General features: G+C 34.1%; 1 protein-coding gene across 4 annotated transcripts; it reads right to left on the bottom strand.

Moving 5' to 3' along the window:
* Positions 1-649: 649 nt before the first annotated feature.
* On the bottom strand, positions 650-6,571 carry LOC107960985 (uncharacterized). Of its 4 annotated transcripts, none has more exons than XM_041114214.1 (5): positions 6,420-6,571; positions 5,726-5,963; positions 2,522-5,619; positions 2,316-2,413; positions 650-2,180 (listed from the first exon to the last, which is right to left on the bottom strand). In XM_041114214.1, exons 2-5 carry the CDS (start codon positions 5,747-5,749, stop codon positions 1,045-1,047), a joined length of 4,356 nt encoding a protein of 1,451 aa, XP_040970148.1. In that variant the 5' UTR covers positions 5,750-5,963; positions 6,420-6,571; the 3' UTR covers positions 650-1,044. The 4 variants fall into 4 exon arrangements, with proteins under 4 accessions (XP_040970148.1, XP_040970149.1, XP_040970146.1 ...); XM_041114215.1 differs by having other exon boundaries at positions 5,726-5,870; positions 6,420-6,543; XM_041114212.1 differs by having other exon boundaries at positions 650-2,413.
* Positions 6,572-13,681: the final 7,110 nt, after the last annotated feature.

The following is a 13,681-nucleotide window of genomic DNA, read 5'->3' as shown; positions in this document are numbered from 1 at the left end:
AATCAAACAAATGCAGAAGCCATTGCAACGTGAATGTGAATGTAAAATCCGTTGTAGCTGATCCATATCTCATGATAAGTGGCAAAGATCAAAACAAAAAGTTCAGACTTTACTCCTACCGGAACAACAGATTCAAGTTTATGTTCACGGAATCTGTCACAAATATGGACATAGATGTGTTCACGTTCATTTCTTCCCAAGTTTCCCATGATTTATCAGGCCTTTGAAGATGCTATATTCTCATATCCATATCCTAATATAATTCAAATATGAATACCGGACATAGATACTTGAAGAAAAATGAAAAATCGAAGCACATAACACATAATAATAACCTGTTGCTTTGAGCCAAAACAAAACCCAGGCCAGAGCCAAACAATCTTCACCTCACAACTACCTGTAAAGACCAGCTATATCGCATAAAATTCAGCATTTGCAGCTATGCTTCTCTCTTTCATTTCTTTTAAATTATATTTTTCAAATTTCATGGCAATATCCGACTGTCCCTTGAAAAAAACTGTCACCTACCTGTGATGTTACTGGACAGGGATGACATTTTATAAACACAAAGTTGAACAATCCGGAGTTCCGGACCACGCGAACTAATGCCATTTTTGCAATTGAACGGATGATTAGGCTTGGTAGCAAATGCACAAAAGAGAATTTATTCATCATGTAATAATAGATAAACTGTGATCATACCCTCATTTTGTTTCAATCTTAAAAACGCAAGCACTAGCGTTTTCTCAGCAGGGGAAAGGTCTGCCCAAAGGAATAACCAGCAAAAGATTATAACAGAGAAGATTGGAGTCATTCAAAACCTGTCAGACAGAAGAGTGCCTTGATATGTTCTTTGGGCAAAAGTACCATATACTTACATAGCACTTAAATTACCTTCTACCATTTGCTGCTTCCAGATTTTATTCTACACCCTAAACAAGGGGTTACTGCGTTTGCAGAAAATAGAGAATGGTAACAGATTCTGCCCTGCTGCTCTGATAACTTACACCATTGACAGTAGACTAATGGCATAAAAAAACCTACTCAAAATCGTTTTCGCTTAGCTTGTGACATATCATCAAACCCATCATCATGCCAAACCTGACCACCGTGCCTGAAATTTCCTTCCTGCTCCTCCAAGTTTCTTGTCCTCCTAGGGGCATTCCCTGGTCGATTTTTGATCCGTCTATCAAACTCTCTTTCCCTCATATTCCCTCTTTCATGCAACTCTGGATCATCTTCAGGACAGAACCTGAAGGATCTAGGGCCACCCTCAGCATTAAGATGAAAATTTTCACTATCAGCAACACCGTAAGGAGACCTAAAAGAACGTACAGGTCCACGTCTATCGCCATACCTCCTCCTCTCATCAGGATTCCCATCAGTTCCAAGATCATGAAACCTGCCAGAGGGCATAGGCCCACCAAAGTAATCGTCACCTTCATTCCTTTCTCGAGGATCTACAAGATCCAACCTTCTACTGTTTCTAAGTAAAATTCGACCAGATGGGCTCCTATTAGAGATGCCAGATCTTGGATGACCATGATCTCGACTGGGATCCAGGTCTCTCAAATCATTAGAGGGTTGAGGCAAATATGGTGGAGATCCATGCCTTCTAACACCCATTTCGCCAGCAAAACAAGGACGATCAGGTGACCTTATTCTCTCCATCCTGTAAAGTGGTGGTGATCTTCGATGAGGTAATTCCAAAGGGCCTCCAAATCCATCAGGTGATCTTCTCCTAAGAGAAGACCATGGACCAGGAGAACGAGTTCGTTGTCTGGTAGGAGATTTTGAACGTGTTCGCGGGATACCCCTTCTCTGAACAGATGTAAATTCCCTGTTCCCCCTCACAAAAGGACCATCTAATCCCTCAAATGAAGGTTGGCAGCGTGCAAACATTGGGTCTGTATGGTCATCAGCAAAACCTCTCATATGCCTCAACCCAACTAATTCAGATCCATCTTCAGCAATGCATCGACTTGGACTAAGATTTCTTGGAACTCTGCGAACCATTGGAAGCCCACGTCCAGCAGGTCCATCTCTTCCACCAGGAGACCGCCTCCTTGGGGGTAACTGGGAGAAAATTGGTGGATCATCATTCAAGATCTTCCTCCCACCTCTTCCAGTACCAAAATAAGCACCATCTTGCCCATTATTATAGCTACTAAAGTTAGGATCTGCATCAGAAACAGCAGATGCATTTTTATGTCTCACAACACGAAATTCTGTAGGACCATTATAAAACTCTGAAGCAAAGTTACATTCTGAATCCTGATCACCACGTAGGGTGTCTATCCAACTGGAAATCCTACCTCTTCCACGCATAAAACTTATTCTATTATTCCTGGATGGCTGAACATGATGCCTCTCTCTGGGGAATCTATGTAAACTGTCAGCATAAGCTTCATCTCTGTGGGTAAACATTGTCAGAAAAAAAAGTTATTACAGACATATACTACTCATCGAATGTAATAAACAAACTGAAAAAAGGCAGGCAATGATAAATAACAATAATCACCTCCCTCGATGATGGAACTTATCTCCTTCCAGGGCAACATCAGGCAGTCTCTCTCTTCCTATTTGTGACTGCAATGTCCTGCCTGAAATAGATCTTGTTCTACCAGGAGATGATAGATTAGAAGCTCGAGATAAGTTTATTATTCGACTCCTATTACCTCCATTGTCAACATCCTTACCCGCATCATCACCACTTGAAAATGCTTCTCCCTTTGGTAAAACAGAATTGCCTTTTCCTTCTGAATCAGTTTTTTTAGCGTCATCTGTACCTTGAGAAATGGTCACTAAAGTTCCCTGGCTTGTATCCGAGAATTGGATAGATGCCTGCTCTCCCTCTTGCCCTTTAACAGTATCCTTCTTTTCTGATGCATCGAGCGATTTTCTTGGTATGGCTTTAATGTGTCTCTTTCCATCCATTTGACTAGAAGGCATCTCAACAGCTGAAGATTCTTGCAAACAGGCCTCTTTATTAGCTTCAGTAGCAGAATCCTTATTGACAGATGTGTCGATGCATTCATTAGTATTAATGTCGTTACTCGTTATTCCGGGGTCTTTGATTACAGTTTCTTTTTCTCTGAAAGAGGATGACGATGGATTGTTATCACCATCATTTCCATTTCCTGCCTCTTGCATCTCACATATCGGAACCTCTATCTCAGTGTTCACCACAGGTTCCCTGACCTCACCATCTTCAAAGTCCTCTTCTGCTCTACGATCACGTTCTATATCCATAGCTGTAGCTAACTCTCTCTTGTCATCTGACTCGTAATCAGAACCATACGAATCTTCCTCTAAAACATCAGCTGATAAATTTATTTTTTCCTCATCACTTGCAGAACCCTCAACTGATCCCCTAGAATCAGGAAGTTGTACATCCATGAATTTCAGCTTGCAATGATCAGAATCTTCAACCATTTTACTTTGGGAAGTAGAGTTATCTAGTTTACCAGCAATGTTTGATTCATTAACATCATGGTCTGCAGAAGAAATCATTTCAGAAGCAACCAGGCCCTCACCACTGGGCTCAGTTTCTTTAGCTTGCATAAAATGCTCGGCATGAGTTGTAACATCTGCAGAAGAAATCATTTGAGAAGCAACCTGGCCCTCACCACTGGGCTCAGTTTCTTTAGCTTGCATAAAATGTTCAGCATTAGTTGTAACACCCGCAGAAGAAATCATTTTAGAAGCAACCTGGGCCTCAACACTGGCCTCAGTTTCTTTAGCTTGCATAAAATGTTCTGCGTGAGTTGCAACACCACCATGTAATGACGAATCAGTAGAAGTAGGTACCGCTAGCATTTGTTCATCCGATTGATTCATTGGTCCCTCCATTCTCTCCGGCATTTCCTTGTTACTCTCACACACTGGTTCAGGTTTTATGGATCTAGCATCAACTGATTTTAAAGTACTAATAGTTGAAGATTTTAATCTTTCCAAACTGCAATTTTCAATTATTTCAGACTTCACCCGTGTGATATTTAACGAGCCTGTAGGTTTTGCTTTAATTACACCAGAATCACTTCTGACACTCTCATCAAGTGGTTCTGATTTTACAGGCTTATAGTTGAGCATGGTCGGCTTGCTGGCAGGTACTGGTTCCCCAGGTGAACTGACATTTGCAACAACATTGCCTGAATCAATTTTACCTGAAGAACCTGTCGGTTTTTCATTGGGGTTCAAATGTAGATAAGGTGTAGTGAGACCCAAACGAAGTGAATCCTCAGCGCTATACTGCTGGCTAGAAACTATAGATGACATTTTAATTTTGGCTCTGTTCTCAATTTCTTCAGGTATTTGCAGCTGTATAGACATACTTGCAACAGTCATCCCAGCTGAGCAAATTACCGGCTTTATATCATACATTTGAGTAGCCATTTTACTTGCACCATCATCACTGGCAGGACCTTCCCAATAATCCATTGTCGTATTCAAATCCCAGTTCGTTCTGTCAGCTAGCATATTAGAACCCTTAGTATTAGGCTGGACGGCAGTACTTCTCAGTTGAGTAGTGCCTTCTCCTTTGCTTAAAGATAGATTCAAGGAAACAGGTTCCGTCTTTTCCTGATTCCGAAAACCTTGCTCATTATTTCTGCTAGCCATAACTGAAGGATATTCCCTTAAACCTAGGGATAATCCAGGGCTCCCAGAAACTAAAGGTAACTTTGATCCAAACTTTCCATCTACACTTTTCTGGCTACATACATCTTTCCCTACACTAAAGGTGAGAGAATCATTGCCTACCAAGTCCAATTCAGATTTTGCCAACTTCCTCATGATATTGTCTGATGTCCCAGTTGCCACAAGCTTCCCTTTGCAGCTGATATCAGCCAAAGACCTAGACTGAACTGCAAAGCTTTGTTCTTCAAGTTTTACCCTAAGGAGATTAGTATTACCCTGCACCATGCTAACATTTGTATCATCTGAACTTCTCTTCTCTTTCTCATGAGCTGATATCTCACTTGCATCAGGAAAGCTCAAACCACTTCCTCCAACACTACTAGCACTAGGATTTTCCACAGCCCTACTAGCAATCGAACCAGCTGCAACACTAACAGCACTGGAACTCATCACAACACCAGAAGGATAAGAACTTTCAGCAACACTACCAGCATTCAAACTACCCGCAAGACTAACAGAAGTAGAACTCATTGCAGCACTGGAAGCTTTAGAACTTGAGGCAATGCTACCAGCATTAAAACAAGCTGCAGCACTACCAGCAGTAGAACTCATTGCAACACCCAAAGCATTAGAACTTGAAGCAAAACTACCAGCATTTAAACTAGCTGTAACACTATCAGCATTGATAACACTGGTTTTTGAACTCCCTAAAATTCCACTGTTGTTCAAACTCGCTACGACACCACTGGTGTTCGAACTGGCTAAAGCATCACTGGCATTTGAACTCACTAAAACACCACTGGGTGTTGAACGCACTGCAACAATACCATCATTCGAAACAGTTGAACCTTGAACTGGACTAGGAAATCCTTTCTGCTCCAATTCGTTTTCAGTTGACAAAATAAAAGGAAACCTCCTTTTCTTTATGGGAATACCTGCAGTGTATTCACTAAACTGCCCAACACTGGGTTTAACCCCCATCTAACAACAAAACATAAATTAATCAATATTCAACACACAAAAAATGCCACACTTTAACTAAGCTTAGGTTCTAGTAATTGAAAAAAAAATGAACTTTAAAAATCACCTCTTCTTTTCCCGATACCGGCATGATCCCCAAATATTTGGCTTGGTGAACTGACCCTTCTTTCTTCTTTAATAGCTTTTAGATGAAAATTAACTTCCAAATTCCAATAAAACAATTCTTTTTAATCAGACCCTGAAATCACTCCCTATTCAAAATGTAAAATCCCCAATCAAAATCGGTAGATTTTGATCAACTCCCTAAAAAGCCTACAAGAAAATCAGTAAAAAATTGCCTGCAACTGCATCCAAAAATTGGTTTCAGATTGATTAAATAATTTATGAACTCTAAAACTAAATAAACTAACAACAAGAAATTAACCACAATTACTTTTGAAAAAATAAAGAAAAAACAAAAGTTATACTGGACGTAATGCATAAAAATAAATAAGTGAACGTTTAAAGAAACTGTAACGACTAAAATTTTCTAAATCCAAACAAAAATTTGAAACAAACAGATAATTTCATGCAAAGAGAAAGAAAGATGAAAAATTAAATCAAGAACAGACGAATCTGATTAGGGCATAAAAATAACATAAATACGATCTAAAAATTGAAAAAGAAAATTAAAAAATTGTCAATTTCCAGGAAGAAGCTCATGAAATCAAAAGCTAACAAGAAATATTGACCGAATAATAAAAAAATCAGGGAAAAAAGAAAAAAAAATCTACAAGATTAGAAGAAGAAAAAAAAACTACCTGATCAGAAGAGGCGAGGAGGAGAAATCTGAAACTTGAACAAAATGAAATGGAATCCAACTATCCTAGGGTTTGAGCAATTGCTTTATTGCCTTCCACTCTGCATTATTATATAGAGAAAAAATTAATTATTATTTAATTATATAATAATATTTAATATTTAATTGATTCGATAAGTCTTCGTCAAGATTCGAAACACGAGGTACAATCAATTATTGACACGTTGTAAGCTTTTATACAAGAAAAACAACGCGATGTGACTCTAGCATAATTCCTCCACTTGTGTTTGCCGGCCAATCTTTACTTTTTTATCGTTGTCGTTATTTATGTAGTGGGATCGGGCCCGGTCGTGATGGAAATTTTTGCTAATGTTCCAAACCCATTGACAATGACCAATTTACCGACTGTCGAAATTATTTTTTGAAAAACAGAAATTGATTTTGTATTTTAAAAAAAAGTAAAAATTGAAATTCGTCACTAATTTTTTAAGTGCGATCGAATTATTTAGAAATTTGGTCATTTTAATAAAATATTTTAATTTACTAAAATAATGATTTTAGTCTACGAAATTCGAGAAAACGGGTTCGAAAGTCTGTTACGTACGAGGAATGATTAGCTCTTTCGTAACATTCAAAATTGGTACCTAATTGATTAATTAATGTCTTAATGTCGAAAGTTGAAAAGATTTTAAAATAAATTTTAAAATGCGATCCCTTTTTATGAATGCTTGTATAATTCGAGGTGGATATTAAGATTCTTTTGTTTCAAGGAGATAAAATGTCACATCCAGCACGTAGGACACAACATTTCAAACCTTCGATGCCAAAATTATTTCATGATTTCCAAAACTCATGCATTGAAATTTTAAAAAAGGATATTTAGTTATTCAGTCAAACGATAAATCGAAACCCAACACGTATGGCGCGATTTCTCAAAATTTCCAAACATGAAACATTGCTTTATTTGCAAAAAATCTTATCTCGAGGTAATAAGATGTCATATCCAGTGAGTTAGAGCACAACACCTCAAATCTTAGAGAGTAAGCATTTTATTTAAAACTCGTATTGTGATTTAAAAGAATATACCGTTATTTAGGTTAAACGAGAAAAATCGAAACCCAGTAAGTTAGGGCACTATTTCCCGAAATTTTGAATACGAAATATTGCTTTCATTAGAGAATTTTCTTTTTATGAAATAATAGCAAATATGAAATTTAAAACGATGTGTATTTATTTTGTTTGGAATAAGGTAAAACAATCTACATTAAATACATGCATTCGAGCTTTAATGCACGATGTGATTTAAATGGAACGACGAAAAATGATGATATAAAACTTGGCATAATAATTTACGAATAAAATATTACCACAATGAATCACAATGACATGAAAATATGAGTAAACGAACTATAAAGTACCTAATGGCAATAACCATACAACACATTATCTGGGCATCAATATTAATGGTAAAAAATGAAACAAAATAATATATAAAACAACTTGAAGTAACTAGTATGAAACAAATTAAAATGAATAATGTATAAAACAATTTAAAACAAATAATATACAAAGCAAATTAAAATAAAAAATAAAAAAAATGAATAACAAGATAATTTTAGATGAGTAATATATATAAAAACACGTTTAAAATAGATATTACAAAAAGCAATTTAAAATAAATAGTATGAAACAATTTAAAATCATCAATGTACAAAACAATAAAATGATACATAGAACAAATAAAATAAATAATTTATAAAGCAATTTAAAATAAATAGTAAAAAGTTTAAAATAATAACAAATGAAAAATAAATTTGAAACAAGTAATATATGAATATATATATAAGAAACAAGTAATATATAAAAAAGAATATATATAAGAAATTTAATATAAGCAATATAAGAAGTCTCAAGATAAATAATAAAAAATTTACAATAAACGATAAGAAAAAATAGTTAACCTATAAAATAATATCATTAAATTACATATAAAATTTAAAATAGACAGTGTATATATATATAATAGTTTAAAATAAAAGATATAAAAAAAAGAAAAAAATTTCAAAATAAGTAACATATATAATAGTTTAGAGCAAATGATACATATAACATATTTAAAATTGATAATAATTTAAAATATATTATACGTAAAAAGGATTAGAATAAGTAATAATAAAATAAATAATAAATAATGTATATAAAAAAAGAATGGCATTAACAGTTTTTTTCTTTATTTTAAAAGTAAATAAATTAATTAATTAATGACTAAATAAAAATAAATTAATTAAAAGACTTAACTGCTATTCAAATCAAATTTAAGAGACAAATCAAAATATAAAAGAATAAACAAAGGACCCAATCGAAAGGCGTGAACAACACGAAGGGACCAACTGGGGAAATATCCCTGTCCTCTGAAACGCACTGTTTGAACACGGGCTAAAATGCAATAGAAGTAAAATCACAGGGGCAAAATTAAAGAAAAAAGAAATGGAAGAGGACTCTGTTGAACTAAGCCTCAAAAGCGGAAGGACTGAGGGCTCAAATATACCCTCAGTCCCAGAACACGCGGATCCTAAGCAGTTCACGGGTCGGGTCGGGTCGGGTCTAAGCTTCATTAAAACGACACCGTTTTAAGGTCATTGAAACGGCCTAAAACGACGCCATTTTAGTCATGTTATAAAACCCCAATTTTTTTAAAAAAATCATCATTTCTTCCTACTTTTAGAAAAAAAGAAAAGGGGGGAGAAATTCTCTCTGGTCGTCCCACCTCCGGCGATCGGACCACCGTCCGTCCGTCGCTGGCGACCACCGTTCACGGCGGCCGGAGGTGTAAAAATGACCCATTTTAATCTTTCGGCTCTCCCCATCTCAGATCTGAGTCTCAAACGCCAAAAAAGCCCACGACCGTTGAAAAAGAATGAGAAAACTAATCGGTTTCCTTCTCTTTGATCACTCAAAAGGTAAGAAAAATGTTTTTTTTTATACAACTATATATGTATATACACTATACTCAGTATGTAAAGCATGAAAATATACCCTTGAATCTGTCTTTTGCTATTTCGATTTATATATATTGCCTTCGTCTCTTTTTTTTCGAATATTGAAACCAAAATCCCCCCTAAAATACAATCGATTCCCCCCCTGTGTTTACAATCTGTTTTGTGTGTCTTTATAGCCAAATACATGTTAGTATTGTATCACTATTCGGCCTTGCTTCTGCTGTTGCATTTTCGCTGTGTTTGCCTTGTTTTTGGATTATTTTGCAAGTCTGTTAGGAGTCAACGGGGGTAGGCTTCGGTTTTGGTGCAAGGACCGGGTAGGAGCAGACCCTCGGGCGACGTGTGCACTGAGGGCGCACATGGTGGCTGACATGGGAGGCACATGGGAGGCGCAACGCAAGGGTTAGGGCTAGGGTTTGATTTTCTGAAAATGTTTAAAGTTTTGGGCCATCTGAGTTTTGTTATTTTTTGGTCAACTTGTAAAATTTTAGGCTTAATGGACTTTGTTTAATGGACTGTTATTTGGTTTTATTGTTTGGTTCAGGACTGTTCAGCCCGGGCCAAAATTTGGCTCTATACCACCTTAACCATTTATGTCCCTCCCCAGCTCGAGACGACAACTGGGTGGCTCTGCTTCATTTTTTTAATCTCATTTCATATGTCACGACTTTTCTTTTTACTTTTTTTTAAGGGTAAACTATTAAAATAGTTAATTTTATTTCCCTCGAATTATATTTTAGTTATTTATGTTTGAAATATTATGTTTTAGTCATTTACGTTATTATGTTATAACATTTTAGTTATTGAACCGTTAATTATCGTCAATAGTGTAGCTATTCAACGATTGGTACGATGGATTAGTACCCATTGATAAGTAGAAAAATATACATCAGATCCAAGTCGATCTAGAGATCAATGTCAAAGGTTGGAAATTAAAGAAGAAAGTTGTTTAAATTTTGGTTCATAGATTCGTGATGTTCAAAATTGTATTATGATGATAATAAAAAAAAAACTAAATTGTAGAAGAGACAGTAAATGTGAGCTTTTGATTGGTGTAGGTAGCACGAATAGATAAGGTTATACAATAGCAATTTTAACAACCCGATGACTTAAATGAAAACTTTTGAATAGTTCAGGGTCCAATTTATAACTTTTTAAAGTTGAATGATCAAACTTAAACTTACTAATAGTTTAGTAACATTGGGTGTAGTTTAGCCTTTATATTTTCATCATTCATGATAAATCAAAATAAAGCAATGTTGGAAAATAATTTAGAAAACATGAAAAAGTAGCACAACAAATGTTTAATTTTTTTCTAAAATTCGAACTTGTCGTGATATCTAATGCAATAAATTAGATCAAATAAAGTACTTACATGTCAAAGTCTTAAGAAGATGCTCAAAATACAAAGTCTTCTAGGAATATCTTCGTGCTTTTCAATCAACTCAAACAAAAGTCTAATCTCTTTAAACTTTCTACTAATTAATTTACTCTGCTATCCTCAAACTCATTATGCTTAGAGAGTGGATTCTAATTTGAAAAAATCAAACACAAGACAAATTCGAGATTCTACGAGGGAGGTATGCACAACCTTTATATAAAATCAGACCAACTCCAAAACCCATTAGATCTCAAATTACAACTATTGAATTTCTGCAATTATAATTCCTCTCTAATCTGGAACTCAAACTCAAGAAAACTAGAATTATAAAAGTTATAGTGTTGAATTGAAGCTCATTAAACCATATCCCGCTTTCATGTCCCCCGAACTGGCCACACTAAATTTTAACTTATTTCTTAAACCCCTAATCGTATGGGAAGATGCTATGACTTACGATTAGGTGTTTAAGAAAATGGTTTAGTATTTAGCAAGAATAGGGGTGAGTATTCGATCAGGTCAAGTCAAATCGAGTAAAAAATTTTGAGTTAGTTGAGTTAACAAATCATATTTTAGCAACTAACCTTAATTTGATTTTTTTCAAATCAGGTCAAAAAATTTCGAGTTGAGTCAAGTTAGCAAATCCCATTATTTATACTCAATGTTGCGTTTACATGGACCGATTATTTAACTAGTAGACGAAGAACAAGATTATTTAACTACATAAACAATATAATGGTTTTGCCTTTTAACTTAATAGGTAAACATTTATCAAAACGACATAGTTTTGCCTTTTAACTTAATGTTTTTTTACTTTTAACTTTAGAAAAGGTAAACATTTATCAATACGATATAGTTTTGCCTTTTCTTATTTGGATTTTGGGGTAACTCGAATTGTGTAATTCATATTCGAGTTAAACCGAAAACTTGATTTTTTTCGAGTTGATCCGAATAACTCAATTAACTCAAATAACTCAAACTATTTAATTCAAAATTTGTAACTTTTTATCGAATTTTTCGAATCGAATCGAATTTTACTGACCTCTTAAGCAAAGGATGAAGGATGACAAGATAAAGTATGGGTTAAGCATTCAAAAACTGAACCATGTGTATAGTTTAAATGCTTGGAGAAATCAACAACCATGGGATGTGACATTATTAATATTACATAATAAACTTAACATACATGGATCTCAAGTTTATTATATTAGAGTTTTAGTGTTCAATACTTAAGGTTCAAGAGTCTTTGTTAGACCTACAAAAGTAGCTGCATTCGGTATCATATCCATAAACGTCAAAGTTAGTGTATGTGACTAAAGTTTGGGTTCAGGAAGCTTGATTAAATCAGAAAAGTGACTAAACTCAACAACAATCAGTTTCAAGGTCATTAGCACTTATTAGGGTTATGGTTTCAAGAATCTTTGGAACATCTAAAGAGTAATTTAAAGTCAACACCCATGAATGTCAACTTCAATGTTTACTACACTATTAAAATGACAACTCACTTAATTTGACATCCATGGATGTTGAGTTTAATGTTCCTTTTTGTGGATGACATCCAATGTTGCCAACATTTTTGCTGCAAATGACTATAAATACAACCAACCTAGCATAGGTCACATTCAGTATTACCAAAAAACTTTATACCCTTTTAAAAAAAATTGGTGTTCAATAAATATTGGTTTTGTTTGTAATCCATGAATTACTCTTTGTTGGTTCACGTTTATTGTTGGGTTTTTCCGCATGTACCATTTGTAGGGAATGGGAAAAGGTTATTTCTTTATTTACCAGTTCCCTTATGTGTTATTATTCTAACATTTGTCAACTTGGTAGATTCCTTCACTGCTGACATCGATACAATATATGTTGAATCAATGATATACAAAATATATATCCATCTGGTTCTAATTTATCTTGTGATAGGTGTCGAGGTACTCCTGCCGAAAAACCTACACCATGTTTGGTTAGGGGGAATGGAATAGGGCTATATTGAAATAGAGATGTAATGGAATAGAGTTGTACTAAAATAGAGTTGTAATCAATAATTTAATTATTTGGTTGAATGTAATAGAATAGAACTATAATATCATTTTTGTATTTGGTTGAATGGAATAGATATTGTAATAGCATAAGGAAAAAAGCTTAAATGACCAGAGTCTCTTTAGCAGAAATTTTTTAGGTAGATGATTATTATTATTAAATTTTAATAGGATTATTATTAAATATAATCTAATAAAATAATATATAATTTAATAGCATTCTTAAAATAATTATTATTAAAATATGAATTAATAAAAATAGAAATATATAATATTATAAAAATAATGTATAACCTACTTTATTATTTTTTAAACTACTATGCATATTTAAAGTGCTAGAATATCATTAGTGAAATAAATAATTTAATTATCCACTAAACTAAAAAGCAAAAGATTAGAAGTAACAAATAACTTGAGAATTATATTTTACATCTAAGCATAATGTTCATACATAAACAAAAAGTTACATGATCTCGTTAGCTTATATGCCATTATCTATATGTTAAATTTTATAGCATCAAAAAATAAAAAGTTGCATTATCTCATTAGCTTATATATCATAATCTATATGTTAAATTTTACAGCATCAAAAAGTTACAACAGTTTGTGACATTCTATCATGTCATTATAATCCAAATATTAAATATACAAAAGAACTTTAAGAAATAACACATTGGTAATAAATTCTAAAGCAAAAGAACTTTGAGAAAGTTCTCAGTATAACAATGGCAAAAATATCCATGTCTTTTATGAAAAAAAAAGTGATTCTAACTTCCAACATAAATTAAAATTAGAATCCCTTACAAAATAAACAAAAAATAAAAAAAATCAACTACTAGTTTTAAAA

Source organism: Gossypium hirsutum, chromosome A05 (genome assembly GCF_007990345.1).
Source record: "Gossypium hirsutum isolate 1008001.06 chromosome A05, Gossypium_hirsutum_v2.1, whole genome shotgun sequence".
Lineage (NCBI taxonomy): Eukaryota > Viridiplantae > Streptophyta > Magnoliopsida > Malvales > Malvaceae > Gossypium > Gossypium hirsutum.
The sequence above is the reverse complement of the archived record's forward strand: the minus strand, read 5'-3'. Positions and strand labels throughout refer to the sequence as shown.

Coding starts and splice junctions, on each gene's coding strand:
- LOC107960985 (XM_041114212.1), bottom strand. CDS start 5,749: ATGCCGGTATCGGGAAAAGAAGAG. Junction 5,620..5,725: donor CGGTATCGGGAAAAGAAGAG/GTGATTTTTAAA, acceptor TTTTGTTGTTAG/ATGGGGGTTAAACCCAGTGT. Junction 2,414..2,521: donor AAGTTCCATCATCGAGGGAG/GTGATTATTGTT, acceptor GTTTACCCACAG/AGATGAAGCTTATGCTGACA.